This window comes from Neolamprologus brichardi, chromosome 22 (genome assembly GCF_056152115.1).
Source record: "Neolamprologus brichardi isolate AB-2024 chromosome 22, ASM5615211v1, whole genome shotgun sequence".
NCBI classification, from domain to species: Eukaryota; Metazoa; Chordata; class Actinopteri; order Cichliformes; family Cichlidae; genus Neolamprologus; species Neolamprologus brichardi.
Genome location: NC_142124.1, coordinates 24,425,230 through 24,448,602, shown reverse-complemented (window position 1 = coordinate 24,448,602; position 23,373 = coordinate 24,425,230). Strand labels below are relative to the sequence as shown.

General features: G+C 43.2%; 1 protein-coding gene across 1 annotated transcript; it reads right to left on the bottom strand.

Moving 5' to 3' along the window:
- Positions 1-4,122: 4,122 nt before the first annotated feature.
- Positions 4,123-21,807, bottom strand: sh3bp5a (SH3-domain binding protein 5a (BTK-associated)). Its single transcript, XM_087835085.1, has 9 exons — positions 21,462-21,807; positions 21,145-21,207; positions 17,632-17,760; positions 7,305-7,469; positions 7,088-7,218; positions 6,607-6,649; positions 6,281-6,497; positions 5,778-6,149; positions 4,123-5,539 (listed from the first exon to the last, which is right to left on the bottom strand). Exons 1-9 carry the CDS (start codon positions 21,537-21,539, stop codon positions 5,364-5,366), a joined length of 1,374 nt encoding a protein of 457 aa, XP_087691211.1. The 5' UTR covers positions 21,540-21,807; the 3' UTR covers positions 4,123-5,363.
- Positions 21,808-23,373: the final 1,566 nt, after the last annotated feature.

Here is a 23,373-nt window from a genome sequence, read left to right as displayed (position 1 = left end):
AATAGTCTTTCAAAGTTTCTGAAGGGTTTTCAAAATTTTCTTTGGACAATAACTGCTTTTTATTTCACGTTCAGTCCAATCCTCATACCTGACCATTTCTAGAAGTTTTTAATTTCTATTATTCATTTTCATTTATTTATTTTTATTTAGAATAGAATCGATAGAATAGAATAGCCCTTTATTGTCATTGTACATGTAAAATGAAGTTGTGGGTGCTCCACACCAACGGTGCCAGAATAAAATATAAAGAGTAGACAGCAGCAAAAGAGGACAAATATATGCAATCAAGAGGAATATATTCGGAAATAAGAGAAAGACAGACATTGGAGAACAAAATAGCTTCAAATAGTGGCCTGAGTGATGAAGGTCACACAGACCATGGCTCAGATTCATGAGGTGGGTGTTTGTTAACAGTCTGAATGGCCCAGGGGAAGAAACTGTTACTGGGTCTGGAGGTGTGGGACCTGATTGACCTGAGGCGCTGACCAGAGAAGCAGGTAAACATGCTGTGTAAGGGTGTAAGGGCTCACCTATGATTTTCCTAGTTTTCCTGAGACAGGAGGATCTGGCAATGGTCTCCAGGGTGGCAGAGGGCATGATTACCCTCTGTACAGCCGCCCTGTTCTCAGTAGTGGACTCTGTGTATCAAATACCCAGTGAGGAGGAGAGCATGCTCTCCACAGAGGAGCAGTAAAGGCCAGCAGCAGCTTCTGGTCCACGTAATTCTTCCTCAGGACACAGAAGAAGTGCAGCTGCTGCTGGGCCTTTACCAGGGCGTTGGTGTTGTGGGTCCAGGTGAGATCAGGGGAGATGTGGGTGCCCAGAAACCTGAAGGTGGAGATAGATTCAACCCATTCTCCATTTATAATTAGAGGGGAGTGGACCTGTCTGTGTCTGTCCATTATGAGTTCTTTTGTTTTAAGGATGTTCAGCTTTAGGTCTGTTTTCCCAGCGGGAAAAGTTCTCTACCTCCGCCCTGTACGCTGTCTTATCTCCATCAGAGATGAGTTCAACCACGGTGGTGTAATTAGCATACTTGACAATGACGAGAGTTGGCTGGTTTGGTGTGCAGTTATAGGTGTACAGGGCGTGGGATCTGGTGCTGGATGACAGTCGAGGAGAGAGGTTGGACTGATTGAGGCTGGTTTGTGAGGAAATCTTTGATCCAGGAGCAGGTAATAGGTGGTCCAGTTTGGTGGTGAGGATGTCTAGTATTATGGTGTTGGTGGTAAACGCTGAGGTGTAGTCCACGAAGAGCATCGTCAAGTAACTCTTCCTGTTCTGCAGATCATTTAGTGCTCTGTGAAAGGTGATGGTGTTAACAAAGAACTTATTTTAAGTGGCATCTTTAAGCACTTTGTTTCTAATAGCCTGTTACAAAAAGACAGAATTTGTTCCCATTTTTTTGTTGAATGTTTGAAAGATGTCAAAGAAAATGCAGTTTGACAAGCATGAAAAACTATTTTTACAACAACAATTTTATTCCAAAACAGCTATTGTCTGAGAACCTGGCATACTCAGCATGGTGTGCAGTGTGTCCTTAAAAAAGTAGCGGACAAAGGAGGAAGTGACAGGCCTAAAAAACTGCTGTAAAACACCCAAAAGAAGTGAAAATAAATAACTAATCGAGTCTGGAGACACGTTTTAATGGTTGCAGAGTTGTTACAAAAGAAGAAGATGTGGTTTTGTGGGTGAGTCTGCATGCAAAAAGATTCATCTTGCTGATTTTCTTCTTGATTGGAAAGTGTAGAGCTGTGAAGGTGTGTGTGTGTGTGTGTTTTGTCTGTCTGTGGGTGTTTGAGTATGTTTGTGAGTGTTATGCTGGTGGAGTTTCAAAAGTGATAGTTGTTATTAACTACATGCTGACTGTTTTCCATTTATGTTCCAGTGCATTTAAAAAAAACACCAACGTGTGCACATTGTGACATTTTAAAGAAGAAGAAAAACCTGACTCTTAGTGACAATGTCTTGTAAGTACATTGTAGTTACGATATTTATAATTTCATTGTTAAAAGAAAGCATGGCCCCTGTCAGTTCTGAGGTTTTACGTCTCAGGATAACAACATTTTGATGTAGCAGGTCTCAAAATTAGACAAACCAAATGTCAGGTGAGCTACAACAACAGTCTTCTCATGAGTGGAAATTCTCCCCAATGCTCAGTTGAATTGTAAAACAAAAAAATCCAAGGGCTGCATCTCAGACTCTACAGGCCTCGGTTAGTATGTTATATGTTAAAGTTCATCACAGTACAAGTAGGAAAGGTCTGAACTAGTATGGCTGGTTTGGAAGGACTGCAGGGTGACAGCCGCTTCTCTCGAAAGACAACATGGCAGCACAGCTTAGGTTTGTACCTGAATAAGTTACAAAACTTCTGGAACAATGTCCTTTGGACAGACAAGACCAAAGTTCGATCATAATGCACAACACCACGTTTGGAGAAAACAGAACACAGCATATCAGCACAAACACCTCAAACACTGTTGCTTGGTGGTGGAGGGGTGATGATTTGGACTTCATTTGCAACCATGGGGCACTGGGGGTATTGCAGTCATTGACTTGGCCATGAACTCAGTATAGCAAAGTATTCTAGAGTCAAATGTAAGGTCATCTGTCTGAAAACTAAATATTGGCTGAAACACAATCAGGCAGGAACCACGAGGATTTCCCAACCACAGCAGGAAATCTACAACTGCATGGCTGAACAAGAAAAGAATCAAGGTGCTGCAGTGGCCTGGCCAAACTCTAGACCTCAACTTGATTGTGATGCTGTGGTGGGACCTTAAGAGAGTTGTGCATAAGCAAATGCCCAAACCTCAGTGAACTGAAGTTACATCAAAGAAGAGCGAGCCAAATTTCGTCCACAGAGATTTACGAGACTGATCAAGTGGCACAGAAAATGATAATTGGTCGAAGAGGTTCTATAAGCTATTAAATATCAGCGTGTACTCTGTTTTTCTGCATTTTGGCCTAATTTTAAATGAAACCAAACAAATAAAGTGAGAAATCTGATCTTTGCTGTGTTACCACTGAAATGAAACTAATTTAAAAACCTTTAAGAACATTAAAAGTGACAGAGGGCGTACTTTCTTTCTGCCATGAGAGCAATTGTATAATTACAGTCATTCAGTTTTGTATGGTAAATGTTTTAATGCACTTATTTGTTCTTACGCAATGTGATTTCTAATAACCTAAAACCACAAACAACATTTAATATGCTGAGAGCGAGATACAATCAGTCTTTTGTGCTTCATAAAAAACAGAACCCAACCCTGTCACTAGGTGTCAGTGTGTGACTGAGCATTGCTGTGTTGTTCCCCTGCCTCGGTGAAACCTCTGGAGTTGATCTGGCACAGACAGGGAGATCACAGGATCTTAAATAACTGAAAGGTAGCTTGCTGGCAGCAGCCTGTTCAGACAGACAGATGGACAAACAGGACTGGAAGATTTTAGAGAGAGAAGTCGTTCTACGATCTGTCTCAGGGCACTAACTGAAGTCATGAGATTACTCTTAAACAGCTCAGCAGAGCTAAAAAAAAACGTGAGTGTGTGTCACTGCAAAAAACCAAAACAAAAAACAGCTGACTGGAAAAGGAATCGGCAGGAAAAGCGAAGGTTATCAAATGATACGACCAAATGTCCCCAAACAAAACACTGAGCAGATAAAGAACATTCACATTCAGCAATTCCAGTCGGCCTTGCTGCCGAGCAAATCGGTTACTCTAGACCATCTTTACTGCTCTACGCTGGCAGCTGTGGCGGTACGAGGCAGCTGTTAGTGCTTCATTTGATGACTTGGGTCACTCTTTTTCCACTGGTGGCATGTTTTAACATAAAATAAAAAAGTTCCCAAAAACCAGGCTTGTTCTTTTTTTATTACTAAGTTATTATACTGTGTTGTGTTGTTTGTGTTGCGTTGTGATGTGTCATGTCGTGTCGTGTCGTGTTATATGTAGTGCCGACGTAGGACAGTTTTCCAATTTCATTGTACTATTGTACTATGTATGACTGTGCAATGACAATAAAGAGTTATCTTATCTTATCTTATCTCTTATCTTGCAGTGATCACCACTATGACAATCAACAACCTGAACGTCTAACACACACCATCAATTCACTGATGAGTTAGATGAAGTACGTGTTTATTGCTTATTTGGTGTTAAACAGTTACAACGATAACCACACGACATCGTTCATATACAAGAATACAGGAGTATAAATATAGAGTATTTGTACTACAGGGTAGGATCTGTCAAAAAACACAAGACACACATTCAAAAAGTCATTCGCTCACACATCCGTGCAAACCGGTGACCTAACAGTGCGGTTTGCACTTTGCACTTGACACACATTCATTCACAAATCCAAATGGAAGACCAGTTCTGCCTCAAAAACAGGGCTCAGTCCCCCACGTGAAGTCTCTTTAGTGTTCAGAGTGTCGCCTGCACTCGAGGTCCTTCTTCTGCTCTCCAGAGCCGACACCGTCGTTCTTCATTTGGAATAAACAGGAGTAGAAGGGAGGGGTTCGAAAATGGACTAATCCTTCAGGAGACAGCTCGTCTTTGTCCCAGTTTGACCCTCACTTAAAGGGGACGTATTATCCTTTATAAATACTATTACAGCGGTGGGCCAAAGTTTCAATTTAGGTACAAGTGATTAATTCAGATTGTTTCAAACACTATGTTTAAGATTATGACAGAAAGGGGATATTTTAGGTCCACAAACCTGTTTGTTCTGTGGCAACAAATCAAAGGAAAGCTGGCTTAAATGGAGGGTAAAAATAAGGATGAACTGACCCCCCGTATCTGACCTGAAAATCAGTCCAAGAATTTAGACATGGCATAAGAAAGGAGCGTAACGCTGTTCAAAATAATGAAATGCATGTTACCGGTGCCAACAGTAGCAGGTTAACTATTAAAGTTTCCTGTGTTACCATGGAAATATCCTGCATGACCCGTGAACATGTTAAAACACAACTGAAATCACCAACGTCTTCCACAGTCTGTAGAAGAACTTTGTCACACAGTCGTAATACACAGTTTTTTTTGGCACAAGATGAGAAGAACTTTGTCTTCTGTAGCAAATACAGAGCAGGAGGGAAGGGGAGGGTCCAGGGAAAATGCAGTGCTGACACTCAACACCACAAGGGTGAAGCAGAGTCCATCAGTCATCCTGTCCCTGATTTCATTTGTTTATGATGAAAGATGTTTAACACGCTACACGCAGCACCTTCCACGTGACAGCACTGATGTTTAGACAACACAACGAATGAGACACAAAGTCATGCGGGTGTGCAGCGCTTCACTCTCCTCCCACTGAGTCTTAAAGCTGCGCATGGCGAGAGTTCGTGCCACGACGCATCCTCGTCACACGCTGTTGAGGAGCAGGATGGACGTGGCGGAGGTGGGAGATGTGATTTCGGGGTTAATGTAATGGGGGTCTCGCTCATCAGCGGGATCCTCATCTCGTTCTTGCGCTACATTCAAGGTCAGCTTGTTCAGACCGCTCTCCAGTGTCGCCTCTGCTCCTTCTGCTCTGTTGCCTGGAAAGAAAAGTGCAAGGAAAGGTTCAATTAAATCAGGGAAATGATCCGACATAGAGTTTTAGACAAAAGTTAACCAACAACTTCTACATTAAGAGTCCTTCACAAGGACTCCTACTTTTATTTTAAACGTGTAACATCCTTTGCAAAATAATTCCTCAATCATTAGATTTGCTTTTGTTTGTCAGGAAACGTGCTCAGGATCAGGTTGCACATCAGTGCTCAGTGGGACACACACCTCTCTCCTGGTCGCAGTCTGGAGAGGAGGCTCCGCTGCACTGGCTGCGAGGGCCCAGGAGAGGCGAGGCGTGCCCGGAACTGCACACTGAGTCTGGGCTGTGGGAGCCAGAGGGGCTCGCTACCTCCAGGACACCGGTGGGGCAAGAGGAGGACAGGATGGAAGAGGAAGAGGGACAGGAGGAGAGACAGGAGGATGAGGAGGGGGTGCGGAGCAAGGAGGACGAGTAAGGTTGAGGCATGTCGACGGGGGTGGAGGCAGAGGTGGAAGGCGAGGAAGAGGTTGCTTGGGGCGAGGAGGTGGAGTGCGCGTCGGCCTCCTCCTCTGAGCTGCTACTGTGACTGCCCTCTTCGTCGATAGACACTGACACCACTGAAACACACACACACGGGGATGTGAGCTTGAAGACACACACGTGCAAACGGCTCAACAAAAACAAAGAAATGATAACGCGGCTCGATGACGCGGGTGACTGCCCATCTCCGAATGGGCGTGGCACTCACTCGACAAACCGTCCGACTCCATCTTGAAGTTGGCGATGTCGTCGCTGCCGCCGTCGCCTTCTGCGCCAACTCCCTGCTCCCTGGTGCCCATGGCGAGGGAACGTCGCTGGGCGTGGATCTCCTCTGAGATGCTCTCCAGGTTGCGCAGCGCCGTGCGGTACTCCGCTTTGGCAACCACAAGTTTGGCCTGAAGCTCGTCCACGTGACGCTTTATTTGCTGTAAGAAATAAAACAGTGTTTCTCAGCAAAGACACCTTGTAATAAAACACAGATATATAGATTATGTACTGTTTACTCCTTCGAGTCTATGAGTAGGAGATACATACCTCCAGATGTAGGTAATACTTCGCTTTCAGTTCAAAATACGGTCTGCAGGGGGAGAAGAAGAAGAAAAAAGTGAGAGAGGGAGGAGAGAAATTTAGCCCGCTGGAAGAACAACCCTCCTCCGTGTGCAGTCACATTCCACGTCTCTATGGAGGGAGCGCAACCCAGTACTGTCAGCCAACACACAAAACATCTGGACTTCATCAGGTTACAGAAATTTCACTTCCCCCACTTCTCGAGCGCCACTTTAGCTCAGTGGGTGAGCAGGCAACCACTTGCACCATGGCCAGAGTGCAGCGGCCTGGGCTTGAATCTGACCTACGGCCCTTTTCTGTGTGTCTTCGCACTCTCTGTCTCCTCCGTTTCCTGTCTATCTTCACTGCTAATCTATCCAGTAAAGGCAAAAAACCCCAACACGCTCGCATAAAAGGTTCAGGTGGCGGGGAACTTATGAGCAGCATTTCCCAAAATCCGATTACAAACCTCGATTTGTTGATGGAGCGTTTCAGTTTCTTCTCGAGCTGCCTCATGTGGCCTATGCAGGAATTGTAGTTGGCTGCTGTTTTCTTGTGCTCTGCTTCGCTGCACGTTCTCGCCTGCTCAGCCTCCATCACCTGAAACGACCGAGAAAAAAAACGCCTGAGGCTAAACCGCACGTTCAGGATGGAATTTTTGGGCTGTGCTGCATTTATATACTTACTCTCTGTGTGGCGTGGTTAAGCATTTCCTGCCAGGCGGAGTCAAACTGCCGAGTGTCCTCCTCGAGCAGCCTCTCCTCGGCCAGGGCGATGGTCTCCTTGGCTGCCCGCAGGATCTCCACCGACCGCTGGAATTCCTGAGTGGCCTTCTGCGCTTCAATCTGAGCCTGGAGTTCAGGAAAGGACAAGCAGCGGTCAGAACTTATTAAGTCAGACTGGAAACCAAATGTTCCACCTAAAAATACAATTCAGGAGTTAAATATTACTGCTAACATTTCACACATTTCTGATGTCAAACAACTCACTGCCTGCTCCATATTTTCCCTAATAGAGTACCTTTGCTTGGCTCACAGGTCAAAATAACGCTCATTTATCATCTACTGGTTCTCGGTGCAGTCTAAAAAAAAAGAGCTGCTTATGCTTCTTTCCCTACTTGCTTTAAGCCAGCTTTATCCTGATTGGTTGCCCTTGAAAAACAAAACCAAAAGATTTGAAGAGCTGTGTTCACAGCCAAAGCATGGACTGTGTATAAAAGATGGACAACGGCACACCTCCACATGCCCTCTCGTGCATAAGTGCCTTAACTTTAGCCAGTAACTGGGAAAAAAACCCTCTTGGTTCTTCTGAGATTCGGCAGGAAGGCTAAAGCAGCGTATTGTTATTGGTTAATGATCTGTCAATAATAAAACATTAGCCATTGGGCGTGCAGAGTCCCAGTGTCTTTGAGCCAGAGCCGTGTGCCCAAGATGACCATGTTAGAGCAACACGTTCTCACTCCCAAAGCGTAACATTTTACGCTAGGTGACAAATCGTCAACATATTACGTTTTCGGCTACCCACCACGTTCCTAAATGACGACCTCGGAAAAACGAGGAAATATGAGAACCGTATGGACTCAATCTACACATGTTCACTCTTTTTCTTCAAATCGCTTAGAAACACGCTATTTAACATCATTAAAGTCCTGGTTAACCTCAGGAAAAAGGTTATGGTTAGGGCTAGGGATAAGGTTAGGTTTAGGGCTGGAATACAGGGCTGGAACGTCTATTACCGCGGGAGCGTCATTGCACTGGATTTCGGCCATAACCCGCTGCGTACCATAAGAACGCCGAACGTTCCTCAGGAACGGCCCGGGACGTGAGAAAACGTCGGCATGTTACGCCTCGGGAGTGAGAACGGGCTGGTTAGAGATATGACATCATTAAGAGCCAAGATTAGAAAAATCTACACAAAACTGATCTTGAAACCTGAAACTCGGCTCATAGCTGCAACTTTATCCAGAGTAGAAGAATGACAAAAACTAGAGAAAAGCAAAACAGGTCCCTTTTAAATCATAGTGACAAATGACTTAAAATTGCTTTTATGAAGTAAAAGTTCACAGAGTAATTGTTCTTACATGGTATGAATGAACCAGGAGTCTTTGTGTTGCCTGTGTGTTTAATTTAGGACCCATACCCTCCCTCGGCCTCCCTCCCCTCACACCTCCAACCCTGAACCAGGTTCTGCTTGAGATTTCTTCCTCTGAAAAGGGAGTTTTTCCTTCCCACTAATACCAAAGGCTTACTCATAAGGAGCTTGTCTGACTGTTGGGGTTTTCTCTGTATTATTGTTGGGTCTTTATCTTACAATATAAAGAAACCCGAGGCGACTGTTGTTGTGAGTTGGCGCTATATAAATAAAACTGAATTGAATCGAATTGGTTGAGTCCTTATGACGCCCAAACAGGCCAACATTCATAGAAAAAGACAACTGAGCCTTGATCCAATAGACAAACAGAATCTTTGTCACTGAGGAAATCTGACACACTGTCAGTGGGCTCCTCCTGCCCACAGTCACAGTTAACAGGAGGGTTATTCTCATCACGTTGGACATATTTGGACCCACTCAGACAGGCATAACTCCAAGGTCATTGCACTGGTTGAATGCTAACATGAAGTAGTTACAGTAACTCCAATTCAATGTCCTTGAAAGAGAGAATAATAATAATCAGGGAGAAACTTTCCCTCTGGTGATTGGTATTTAACAAGTGTATTATTAACAGTACAGCAGTTCAGAGGGACATATTTCATGCTGCCTGTCTATCAGGTTTCGTCTGTTTTGACTGTGAACTACAATGGAACCAAACCTGCTCGTCTAGTTTGTGTTTTTATCTCAAAGTGTTTTCAATGGACGATTGTTTCTACTAAATGATCCTTTTAAACTAAGAGATAAAGCTGTGTATTCATGTTAACACTTATTATTATGTTAACATGAATGCACAGCTCAATGTCTCAAACATCTATTCTTTAAAATCCAAGAGCGACTTCTCTACCAGCGTTTTCCATAAACAGATGCAGACGCAGAAGAAAGCAAAACCCAAGCTGGAACACATGAATTGGTCTGTATGAATGTAATCCTGCTGACATGACTTCAAGGATAAGAAACTTATGTCACTTCTAACACATAGCCTACACATTGAAGCCTATACTTGGATTTACATTATAGAAACAGTGAAAACAATTATTTTTCTTACTTATTGTGAAGCTGAAATGTAACACAGTAACACTAAAGTCACTGTGTAATATACACCATTTGAACAAGAGCACCGGGTCACCTACATGCTCAGCCATGAGGTGAAGCTCCCGGTTTACAGTTTTTGTGCTGATGTTAATAACAGAGGAAGTTTGGAGCGCTACAGTTATGGAGCAGCTCGTTGGCCATGTTTAGCTGAAACAATAATACCACTCACAGCTGATGGTTGAATATCTCAGAGGAAAGAAATTTCACTGTTGCAACAGTGGCATCCTGTTACAGTACCACACTCAAATTCAGAGAGCACATTAAAACAAGACAGACTGCATGGCTTTGTGCTTGACTTCAATCCTGTGGCAATGAGACTGAAACCACCTGAATTCAAAGTAGGGCTGGGCGATATGACCCAAAATTCATATCTCGATATTTTTTACCTGGACGGCGATATAAGATATATATCTCAATATTTTTAAAGCCATTTTAAGCCATAAAGTAAGAACAAAAAGAGAGTTCTTAGTCAAAGCTGTGTCCCAGATGTCACACAGGCACTTTTATTAACATAGAGCATAATGTACATAAAATTTACTCAAAAATAAATTCTGAGCATTTATTAAATAATAATGTTGCATAAATAAAAGAAAACAATGTTGTTTTTGTGCATAACAAAAAGCTCACAATTGTGCAGTCAAAATGTAAACTAAAAGACGCTGAGCATAGTAACAAAGACAGATTTCACAGCTGCTCTGTTTCCAACTTCTACTGTGTGACTGACAGCATTGAGTTTGAAATCCTCTTCGTAACCACGTCTCTTAACAGGTGCCATTTATGGTCCTTACACACAATACGGTAATGTTACGTTGAAGCACAGTACGTATCACTCCGCGAGGCTCCTCGGTAGCCGTAATGCTCCGACAATCCATCAACCGGTGCAGCACCGTAGCTTACCAAAGTCGTACTAAAACATTTTTTGACAGATTGCTGAGCGCTGTGTACCACATAAAATCGGTTCGCGGTCATCAAGCACAACCAGTAGTGATGTGCGATACCACTGATTTTCTTTCCGATCCGATACCAAGTAATATTCAGGGTGGTATCGACGATACTGATCCGATACCGATACTTTGTACAAAAAATTATTTTATTTATTGTATTTCAAATTATAGCATCATAATAATTACAGGGCATCAGATTACTTGTTCTTATCACTTAATAATGCAGAGTTCATCATATAGAAATAAAAAAACTGAAGTTGTGCGCTATTTGAACACCTTGCCTGCCTGCAGCACTAAAGGACTCCGTGAGAGACGTCTGTCTCGCCCTAGCAGCACCTGTCCCTGTCCTCCTCTTCAGTTCGCCTCAACATACGCTCCTCATATTCTGTGATAAGATTTACTCTGAGGTGTTTGACAAGGTTAATGATGTTGCCACAACCATACATGCCAACCCTCCCGATTTTTCCAGGAGAATACCGAATTTCAGTGCCCTTCCCGAAAATCTCCCGGAGCCACCATTCTCCCGAATTTCCCCCAATTTTCCACCCGGACAACAAAATTGAAAAACCATATCGCAGAATTCATAGCGCGGCCCAGCCAATTCCAGTTTCCAACAATGGCGGCAGCGACTTAGTTTTAATATTACTCTTATTTCTCTTTCTGGGTCGCAAAAAAAAACTTTTAACATATTTTCAGGCGAGAATGTAGCTGAGTAAACTTCAAATATCTGAGCCGACTGACACATCGTCTTCAAACCCCCGAGGTCTTTCGCTACTCGGGTTAAACATGATATATAAGTCACTTTGATAACTTAAAAATGTTATTGTTGTTTTCAGTGTTTTATTTGTTCGTGAGTAAATCGGTTTGGCTGAGATTAAAGTTATTAGATTAGATTCAATTAAATTTAACTTTATTAATCCCTCGGGAGGGTTCCTCCGGGGTTTTCACACAGCTGAATAAACGTCAAACAGAAAATTATTAAACAGAAGAGTTTACGTCAGTGCCCGGTTATATTTTAGATAGCAAGGAGCAGACGGCAGTTTCACTCCACCGAGAGAGCTCGTGACGTACTACCAGGGGCGATTTTAGCCCATTTTTGGGGGTGCTTCAGCACCCCCAAAAATGGGCTAAAATCGCCCCCAAAGATTTCTTACTTTTTTTTGACAATATTTGTTGTTTGTGTGACACACTATTAAAAATATAAAAAATATACAGTACTTAATTGAGATGGAACATTTAACAGCTCTCCCCTGCTCTGCAGCGCCGTTGCTGCCAGAGCGATAGTGGCTGTTACGCAGCGGAGCGGAGGGGGAAGTGCCTGGCGTAAAACAGGACATATTAGCTGCATTTAACCTTCAGTTACTCTTTATATAGTTAGGTAGGAGTCAGACCATGTTTCTTTTTAGCTGAAAAACATTACACCCAGGTAACCTGCAGTGTTGAAAATGTCTTTTCCGACGATGTTTGCTACCCTACAATCCGTCCTGCTCTGTAGTAAAATCAGTGATATTTGACCGTCCCGTTGCGCCCATTGAAATTTATACAGCCTATTTAAAATCTAAAACTTAACATTATCTAGCCTGCTGTTGTTACCACTGTCCTGTTTGAAATGTAATGAGAGAAACTGGTTATTTTGTCATATGTGCATGTGCCGATATTGAACCCAAGTTACTAACTAGCTAACTGACTGGATGCAGTACAAAGAGGCAGCCAGGTTCATAATGGATATGAGGAAGCTTTTTCAAAAGAAGGAGCCACATTTAGGTAAAAGTGTAAAATCAAATGATCCATCAATAAAGGATAATGTTGGATCAGTGTTTCAATATTTGTATCCTTTATTAGATGTGCATGTGGTTTGGTTATTTGCGTTTTGGTTGAAAGTACACTGAGAGAGGACTTTTTTTTATTAGTGATCTTAATAGTATTTTTTTTTTAATCTAATTGAATACAATCTATTTGTGTATGATTGTCAGTCCAAAGAGGGAGAGAGGAAAGAGGAGAACATGAGGAGAAAGTACAAGATCAGGAAGAACCAGGTAAGGAAACAGACAGGGAGTACTAACAGGCAAGACAGAAACTGTTAAACTGGCAAATAAAAAAAACAACAACTAATTTTACTCATACAATCTGGAAGTTGTGTTCTCCCTATATTAAAGCTGCTATACAGAATCTGCTAAACAAACTGGGTTGTCAGCCCTGGACTGCATTACCATATTGAGCTTCAGTCAGAGGAAGTCGGGTTGCCAAAAACTTTTTGAAGCTCAAAAGTGAGGCTGGTGCCATTGCAGATATGTTAACATTGTACAATCTTCTGGATAATCAGATCTTCCCCAAACTGAAAACTGTTATTCAGGTTGCCCTAACAAACCCAGTTAGCAGCTGTAGCTGTGAAAGGTCTTTTAGTGTCTTGAGTCAGCTCCATACCTGGCTGAGAAGGACCATGGGTCAAAGCAGACTCCAGCACCTGGCTGTGATGTCAGTTGAGAAAGAGATGCTTCAGAGACTTGACCACCAAAATGTGACAGATTTACCAACCTCAAGGTGAGGCGACATAGGTTAAAAGAAAAGAAAAAATCTGCAGAGCCATAGTAGTATCTGCAGTAAAGATCTTTTCATACATTGTATACATTGTACCAAAGGCCAAGTGTCTCCATTTTCTAATAATATTTTGTATATTTCAAGAACTCTTCTATTTTTGGAGTGTATTTTTTATGTATCTATTTTATATTATACATACACATTAAAAGTGAATCTCTGTCCAAAAAATGCACTGAGTTTACTTTTTACTCACTATGAGCATCATTCATTATTCTCCCGCAGTAATTAAGGTTAGGATATGTTTTTTTTTAATTCCAATCCATTCTTCTTTTGCAGCATTTAAATAACCTTTATCAGATTTGATGGTTTTGTTACAGACTTTTCAAAAAAGTGTTTTGCTTTTCTTTCACAAATGTGGGGATTAAATTGTGTTAAAACGTACAAAACAGTGATGTCATGTTTTGTGACGAGGACCCAGGCACAGAGAGACTTGATGAATTTAAGAATCTTATGATTTAATAAAGAAATTTGCAGACTTGCACAGAGAGGGTAAAATTATGATGACTGATAATGGAGATGAAGTCAGCAGACAATGAGGACAGAGAGGAACAGGGGTTTAAATGCACCAAGGAGACAGTCAGAGAGAACTGGTGACAACTGGAGACATTTAAGGAGGGACTGACAGAGACAGGGAAGACGTCTCATTATGACGAGTAAAGTTTACCTTGCCTGGATGGGCAACTCTCTGGGTGCTCAGCACCCCCAAAGCTCTGATCCTAGAATCGCCCCTGCGTACTACCCGGCTTTCTTTAGACCGCGAAGGCCGGGTCCTCAGGTGGAAGCAGCTTCTGAATTTGGACACCCCCGCTGTTTCCGGGCCGGCCAATAATAACGGTGACATTCAACGTATTTTATCCGATAAATAAACCCTGTAAAATGTATTTGTATGTCTCCCTAGCATGGCCACAACACCTCACTCTTGGAGCACTTTTTTGCCACATGTATCCAAACCACGTCTCAGCTGTTTGTGGAGGTAAAATAGGTTCGCACATGACTCCGATTACGCTCAGCCATTGACGTGAGTGTGCGCGCCAAGGGGCTGCGAGACATTTATACAGCCGTATTTCGCACATGACTATGAAAGGCGGAAGAGGAAGTAGTTCCTTTGAATGTAGACAATCCGAATGTTATAGTTTCTTTCCACTGTGTTCCTGTTAATGATAAACTACAAATTTACTCTAAATTACTAAAATATCGATATTTTAATGTGAGAATCGATTCTAGAACATAAATGATTGGTATCGGAGGAATCGATATTTCAGGATCGATCCGCACATCACTAACAACCAGAATTCATACATAAGGCGCGCTGTCAACTTTTGAGAAAATGAAAGGATTTTAGGCCGTGCAGCGCCTCTGGACTGCATGGCGTTAGCGTGGTTAGCTCGTTAGCGTGGTTAGCTAGCTAACACGTTGACGGCGTCCAGCCCCACGCACGGGGCGATGCGCAGAAACTCGTTAACGGAGATTTGCCGTGTCCATCTTGTCGCTTCCTGCAGGTGAAGCGATGGGGGAGGAGGGGCATTTGTGTTCAGTGAAGGAGAGGCGAGGCCGAGTAATGTTGCGTAAAGACAAAAGTGGACGAAAGAGAGGCAAACTTGCGGCTCCATAAGTATAGTTATAACGTAACATAGACTATATCGATATAAAAGATATTGTCACATCTTATATCTCGTATAAAAATATATCGTTTTTTTTTAAAAACTCGATATATCGCCCAGCTCTAATTCAAAGGCAATATAGTGCCATCAAAATAGTCTGCTTATGATAGATAGGTACAAGTACAGTACCTGCTAATACTTTTCTGGAGGGGCTTTTTGCCTTTGATTAATAGGTCACCAGTGAGAGGTAGACAGGAAAGAGGGGCAAAGAGAGTAGGGGAAGGCATGCAGCAAAGGGCAGCAAGTTGGACTTGATCCCAGGGCCACTGCAACATATAGCCTGCTCAAGCAGTGACCTGAACTGACACCAACCTTCTAGCAAGTATACACCTGTATACTTTGAGTGACTGAAAACAATGTGAACAACAGCAGTGTTAATGAGCTACAAAAAAAGTTGGAGTATAACCAGGAGATTTTCTCTGCCCTTGTCCCTGGTAGCAACGCACTTCACGTTACAAGGTCAGTGTAGTCACACAAGCTGTTAACCCGTGTAACGTCGGCCATGTTTAAGATAAACCCACCAGTGACCAGAGGTCTGCTCCAACTCACAAAAAATGTAGAAAATACAAAATCTTTGGCGTCAATTGTCGTGACAGTGTTGTTGCTAAGGCCTGTGAAAGGTGACGAGAGAGAGAAAAGAGGCGGAAGATAACAGCTTTTTATTGCGCGCGATCTACTATTTCAACAAAGTGGTAAAGATGAATCCTTCCTCTTTGTCTCTCATCATGACCCATTTCCCAGGCTCTAAGAGCAGGGAGGTTGAGGGGGGAAACAGAAGGAGGGTAATAGATATTTAATGAGGCAAAAACAAGAAGAAAAACAGAAAAAAGGAACTGAAACATTAAAACAACATCCATCTTTTTTTGTGACAAGATGAAGACAGAAAGAGACATAAAAATACCAGAACTTCCCAATCAGAGCAGCTTTTCTCATTGCTTTTCTTGGTGGTGTTTCCATGAAGTGTCAGTGCTGTGGGAGTTTCTGCCTTTTGCAAAAAGCCTGACGAAAAGTCTTTGTCACCCTCGTGAATAACGTGTCAACGCTTGAGAACACAATTTGCCATTATCTTCATGGCACAAAAGCACACTGAGCTTCAGACACCACGCACATAATGAATGGGCTTTGTTATCAGTTAATTAAGTTGATGTCATAGAGGCCAAATCATGTGACACTCAGAACCAAACAATATGATGTTCTTTTGATCTGAACTAGCCTGGCAGGCTGTGATATGCACCATGGCTGTGTGAGTGTGTGTGTGTGTGTGTGTGAGAGACTCATTCATGTGTCAGACACAGTCACCCCGTCTGATGTCTAACTCTCTCTAAAGACGTCCTATTTACAATTTCAAACGGGTGAGAGGGTTGCAGGGCTGGGAAAGGTGGAGAAAGGTGACTAATACCCAATGTGGTGAGGGTGGGATATGCAGGGCGTGGACACAGACAGCCAGACAGGCAGCGGTGCAGAAGGGAATGCTGGGTAAAAAGGACATAAGAGAGGACAGTGCAGGCAAATTCCTATATACCCCCCACCCACCCCAATCATTGTTGGAGTGTAAGGGGGAAAACATGGGGGGCGGTGTTTGAGGGGATGAGACTGGCTTATGGGTGGGGGGTAGATGGAATATGTGTGTGTCTGTGGTGGAGGGTCAGCGAGGTCATGCATGAGTCCTTTTAAAGTAGGTCGTGTATTAAATATTAAATATTCGTCTATAAATCATAACCAGACAATACGCCAGTTTAAACCCGAGACTGTTATCGGCTTTGCTCTGTTTAAACCACCCAAACACGCGCACACACGCGCACACACACACACACAAACACACACACACACGCACGCAAGCAAAGGATTTTGATCCTTTCGTGCAAATGCCGGTCCCATCAAAATTCAAAACCTCCCAGTAATCCCTGGCTCTCACGTGTTAATACCAGAAGCAGATGCCACCGGCAGGTATTTTGTCACAGCGCAACAGAGATAAGCAACATACACACACACGCACATACGTACATTCACACACACACGTGTACAAGTGCAAAATCTATTTCTGTTTGATGTGCAAATGTCAGCCTTCTGATGCATGACTCATAAGCTCCTGTATTGGCTAGGATGGAGGGGTGGAAGCTTCAACAGCCTGGAGCAATAAATGAGATGAGCCACTGCAGAGGGAGAAGCACAGATTTGGTGTCCTAACCTTTAGGTTGTGTTGCCCTGCTTTGTGTCTCCCTGCAGCAGTGCTGCAAGCATGACAAGTACTCCCAGATCCAGCAAAAAGAAACAAGTCGGGCCATGCAAAATGTCGCAAGTCTATTACCACGCAGAGACTGCGTGTGCATGCGTGTGTGCATGCGTGTGTGCATGCGTGAGACACTAGCTTAAGATGCAGAGCTGTGACTGAGTTTAAATATAGGCGTCATGTGACCGTACTCCCTTTAAGTAGATAGAAGCGGCTCTGTTTAAACTTCTCATTGTTAATCCCCAGTAATCCTGCCCTCATACTGTCTGCTGACCTTGGAGTCACTCCCGCTCACTCTTGTGAATGTGTGTGTGTGTGTGTGTGCATGTGTGTGTACCTGTCTTGCCACTTTGCGGGCCTCCCAGTAGGGTTTGGAGTCATCCACGGCTCGCCCGATCTTCTTCACCTGCTCATCCAGTTTAACTGTTGCCTCAACCAGCACTGCTCGGAACCTCTGACGGAAGTCCTTCACACACACACACACACACACACACACACACACACACACACACACACACACAGAGTGTAAATGAGGAGAGGAACTTATCGGGTCACACTACGAGGTTGGACATGGTAGACTGCTCAAAGCACCACTGTGTCTTCAGTGCAGCGTTACAGAACAACTGTGGTTATTATTTATATCTGTGTAATATCAGGCTTTATTGTGGTGTGCGATTTCCTGTTGCCCCCATTAGTCATACCCATACACAAGAGCATGGTTTACCCATGTAACACACAACTGTAGAGTGTGTAAACTATATTTTGTTTTCTTTTTTTTTTATGCAGTGGGTGTGTCAGCTCTCATTGTTGCTGAGCAGCATTGCTTATGTTTTTTGGTGGTGACCCACTGAATGAGTATGAGTAAGGATGAAGCATTACTGCAGGAGGGCCCAATATCCGTGTGCATTTATGCAGCTACTTTTGTGTGTCTGAGTATGCTTTAATTTGCTGAAGAGGGGTTTAAAAAGCAGCTGCATCCTCTTCACAGAGCACAGATCGGCATAAATGAGCGGTTAAAGAGGGAGAAGGGAGAGGGCGCTACAGGAAACACACTTCCTGTGACATCATCGCATTTCCTACGTCCTGTTCCTGCAACGACGGGTGACACGTCACAGAATCCACAAGGTAAACTCTGTGAGCACGCTGCTGGCCTTACATACTGCTCAGGAAACTAAATAGGGGCCCGATTGTTGGAACTGGGCACGACCGTACACAAATATAATGTTTGTGCATTCAAATGTCAAATGTTCAAAACTAGTTTAATCAAACAAATTCAAGATTTATTGTAAACAAATGGAAAAAAACTGTGGTGTGAGAAAGTCTTGAGTCAGCCCTTATTTCTTTATATTTTACTAAGAAAGTGGGAAACATGCAGAGGTTACTGAAACATCAGCAAACATCATACAAGACAACAAAAGAATGAGGTAATGTCAAAGACAAATCTACTGAGAATAAAACTTACTGGATGACTCACTTTTTTTGTTTGAGTCACCTATTCCACGCTGCACCGTTACACTGAAACCTGGGGTTTCCCCACCTGTCAATACCTACTTTAAGCCCTGCTATGACCACCTTTACTCATCATCACAGTCTGAACTCCCTTACATAAGCATACTGGCCATTTCTTTGAGTCGTCTTCAGGAATAGTTCTCCAGGCTTGTTGAAGGACATTCAAAGCTCTTCTTTGGATGTTTCTGCCTTTTGTTTGGTTCTCTGTGAGCATGATCGCACACTGCTTCAATAATGTTGAGGTCCAGGCTCAGGGGAGGCCAATCCATGACTCATAGTGTTCTTTCATTGTGCGCTTTTCTATTCAGGCATGTTTTTAAATGCACTGGCAGTGTGTTTGGTATCACTGTCATACTGAAAAATGAAGCTGCTGATCACACACTGTCCACTTTTCTTGATGGTAGTTTTCTGCATTCAGGGACCAAACATTTCAACTTAACTGTAATTTATTTATATAGCTTCAAATCACAACAAGAGTTGCCTTAAGGTGCTTTATATTGTAAGGTAAAAACCCTACAATAATACAGAGAAATCCCCAACAATCATATGACCCCCTATAAACGACTGCTTGGTGGGAAGTAAAAACTCCCTTTTAACAGGAAGAAACCACCAGCAGAACCAGGCTCCAGGTTGCCATCTGCCATGACTGGTTGGGTTGAGTGGACCAATACAGGACAAACACACGCCGTGGAAGAATTTGGATTTGGATTCATGTCTCCATCAGTCCTGTTGTCACTTATTTTCAGTGGCAGCAGGGCCAGATGGATCTCTCAGGTCCCGTTTCAGGGCTTTTCAGGATTTAAAAAAATTCCTGAAAGACACTGCGTTTAAGTCAAAGTTCGTCTGGGTGGATGCTCCCCATAAGCAAAAGACCAGAATACTCAAGAGACATTCAAGAGGTGTGTACCCAAGATGATATCCCTTCAGTGACATCATACAGAGCCAAGAGTAGAAAAAGCTTAATTTAACTTTTCCATACAATGACTGCATTATTTCAATTCACCACAGCAAATGTTATATGTATGATAAAAAAACAAGGACATGTATATTTGGCTCGTTAAGGCAGGTCAGCTCATCAGGAGCTGACAGATTCAATTGTTCCTCTGGGACAATAATAAAGAAGACTTAGTTATCGCTTCATAATAAAGGTTGAAATTTAAAATTCTGTTTATTTTCTATGGGAGGCTCGTGATGGCACGCACTCACAAGGGCACAGTCCCACAACTGCCAGACATAGAAGAGATTTAACGTTGTGTTGGCAGGCAGAGTCAACCGTGGATTTAAACTCTCCGCCCAAACTTACTCATCCTCTGAATCTACCGTACATCACTTTTAATCAGCACCAGGCTGCAGGAGAACCCCCTGCAGCCTGCCAGGGGCTCCTTCCACAGTCCTTAGCTCCTCCTTAGCTTTTTTTTGTTGCCTCCAGATGGATCCATGTTTCTTCTTCTGTCTGCTCGTGTATTCACATCGATCACCCTACTTACACTGCTGTTTCCTGTAAACACTGCCAAAGCTGTGAAAAAGCTGAGCTTTCCAAAAAGCACCAAGATATATGGTGTATATGTGTATAAAGTTAAAATTCAGCTGGAAAACATGGATTAAAACATGGATTACAGGAAAATCTCTCCTCCTGTCTCTCTCTGTCTCTGTGCGTGCTGTTACGTTCATTCCAGCTGTGGTTTGCTGGGTTTGGATGTGAGCGCAGGGCTAATGAGAAACAGAAGAGGCCTACTTTCAGGAAAACAAAAAACTGAGGCCTCGCTCTGGAATGTTTTCACTTTTCCTCAACAGTGACCCAGCTAGCACACACTTGAGCCGAAGCTGCCCCTTCTGTGTGCCGTCCGCCCTCCTGCAGTTGTTCGCTTCACTTTACATCCTTTATTCCTCCATAATGTGTCTGATTCCCGTTTCTGCTCAGACTCCTAAATGAACGTGAGTGTTATGAGCAAATAGATGAATTTCACCAACCGCTCCACGGCAGTGTTTCCGACTAAGACCACAGCTGCACTAGGAGTTTATAAAGCGCAGGGAGGGACAGTTCCTGCTTCAGTTTTTCCACCTCTTCCCACTGATGCACATTTAGTAGTTTTCCATCTTTCGAAAGCTTTCCGTTTAGACTGTTTTAAAACAATGGCACCGTTGCTAGGCAAATCTCTGACACTACAGTGGCAGAGAGACAAATCTCACAGCGCTGACACAATTTCCCACCACTTTAGAGTTTTAAAAAAAGTGAGACTTAGTGACTGCTGGGTGGGTGCCAGAGCTCGGCTTACGCCCTGCTCTCAGTGTTTGAGGGGCAATAATTCTGATGCCAGTAGTGTGTGTTGTTGGGTCTCACCTCCAGCTCACTCTCCCAGCGGTTAATGTCGTCTGTAGACTGGTTCAACTTCTCCAGCTCTCCCTGTTTACAGAAAACACACCAGTGATGGAAAACACACACACAGAGAGGGAGAAAGGGAGGAGTGTGATTAAATAAGACTGGCAATCCTCAGGCTGTGACTCGTGTTAACCAAATTATTGAACTTACAGCTCTCAGTAGGTAATTTTGGAGACAGTCAAAATATGACACACACGCACACACACACACACACACTCTGACATTTTTTAACCTACTGTCACTCCACATCTGGAATCATTGTCCTAACCCCACCTTACCTGTATTCTGGGGTCCACTTCTTCCTCCTCGTCAGCACCCTGCAGGTCATCCTCACAGGTATTCCCATTTCGCTCCATTCTCGGAATTTCTGGGAGATTTCTGGTAACCAAACGAGGGTCTTCGGCGCAAACTAATCGCGACCCCGGGGTGCTGAACAGCACAGGAGCGATCCAAACCCGCTCTAACCTTTAGCGCGGTGCATAGCTGGGCTTTTTAAAAGCGGGCAGCGAGTTTAAAGAGACGTCCACCCGCGGGGAGAGCGGACACGCGAACTACAGCGGACCACAACCTCGCGGAGGAAGAGCTGCGAACGAAGAAAGCGTTTAACTACAGCGAGACCTACGGCTACTTCCGTTTGGGACATTCAAAATAAAAGCAGCGCGTAACGTTTACGTCTGCAAGCCGGAGGTGAAAGGGGGAGGGGCGGGGCACGTGTCTTATTACAAAGCTGTTAACGCTGTTAGCTTAAAAGTGGCGCTGCGCGTGAGTTTATGTTTGATGGATACTTGCTCTCAGATTATTTATCTGGACATTATATTTTAGTTACTTATAATCTTACTGCACAAGCTTTTTAAACCAGATACAACAGATAAAAGTACCGATAAACGTATTATCGATTTTACCGATAAACGATCACATGCATGATCTGTTGATGTATGCTCAGTCATCCAGGTAAGGACATCCCTCAAGGTTGATTTTGTGTATCTGGACTTAACGTTTTCAGTGGGAGAAACATTTTGTTACTCATACAAGTGACTTCTTCTGTCTCAGCTGACTACAGGTTTGCCCAGCCTTATAAACAGTCCATTTACACAATGACTGAAACTACCGCACTGAATGAACAGTGGGCTTTGACGTCAGTTTCTTGATCATTGCAAACTGTCACGACCATTGATCTGCAACCACCGATCAATGACCACTGATCAGTGGCCATAAGCACCAGTTGGGGAATTTTACTGACGTGTGAGTCACGCTTTACAGCTGTTGGTCATTTTAATTACTTAGGATGTATAGCGGTGGGTAGCTTAGTCTATAACCCGGGCAAACATGAGGCCTGGGGGCTAGAATTGGCCAAGCAAAGACTCCATTTCGGACTACTGGACGGCTTTGGAAAATGCAAAGGACGGCATAAATACTTTACCTTTTAAATGTATTTTAATATTTAATATTATAATTTAGCGGCTTTTTCTTCTGGTAAAGACGTTCCCTATTGCCAGTCATACTACAGAGTAATACTATGTAATACTATATAGGGCCAGTATTGCTGATAACAATACAGATACTGATACTTTTCATCTATAAAGACAGCTTAGCTGTGTATCATGATTTATAAGATAAGATAAGATAACCTTTATTAGTCCCACACGTGGGAAATTTGTTTTGTCACAGCAGGAAGTGGACAATGCAAAAGTTATGAAGCAAAAATTAGAATACAATAAGAATAAATACAGTACACAACTGTACAGAATAGAATAAAATAAAATACTATATACAGTAGAATAAAATAGAATAAAATATACAATAAGACAAACATAGAATACAAATGCTATATACAACTGAATAAAAATACAACGATGCCAGAAAAGATGATTGCACATTAGTGTTATTGCACATTTGTGGATGTGTGTGTTTGATCAGTTAAAGTCTTTGTTGTGGAGTCTGACAGCAGTGGGGAGGAAAGACCTGCGAAATCTCTCCGTCCCACACCGTGGGTGTCGCAGTCTTCCACTGAAGGAGCTGCTTAGTGCTGTCAGAGTGTCCTGCACGGGGTGGGAGATGTTGTCCAACAGGGATGACAGCTTAGCCGCCATTCTCCTGTCACTCACCACCTCCACTGGGTTCAGAGGGTATCCCAGATCAGAGCTGGCCCTTCGGATCAGCCTGTTCAGTCTCTTCCTGTCCCCAGCAGAG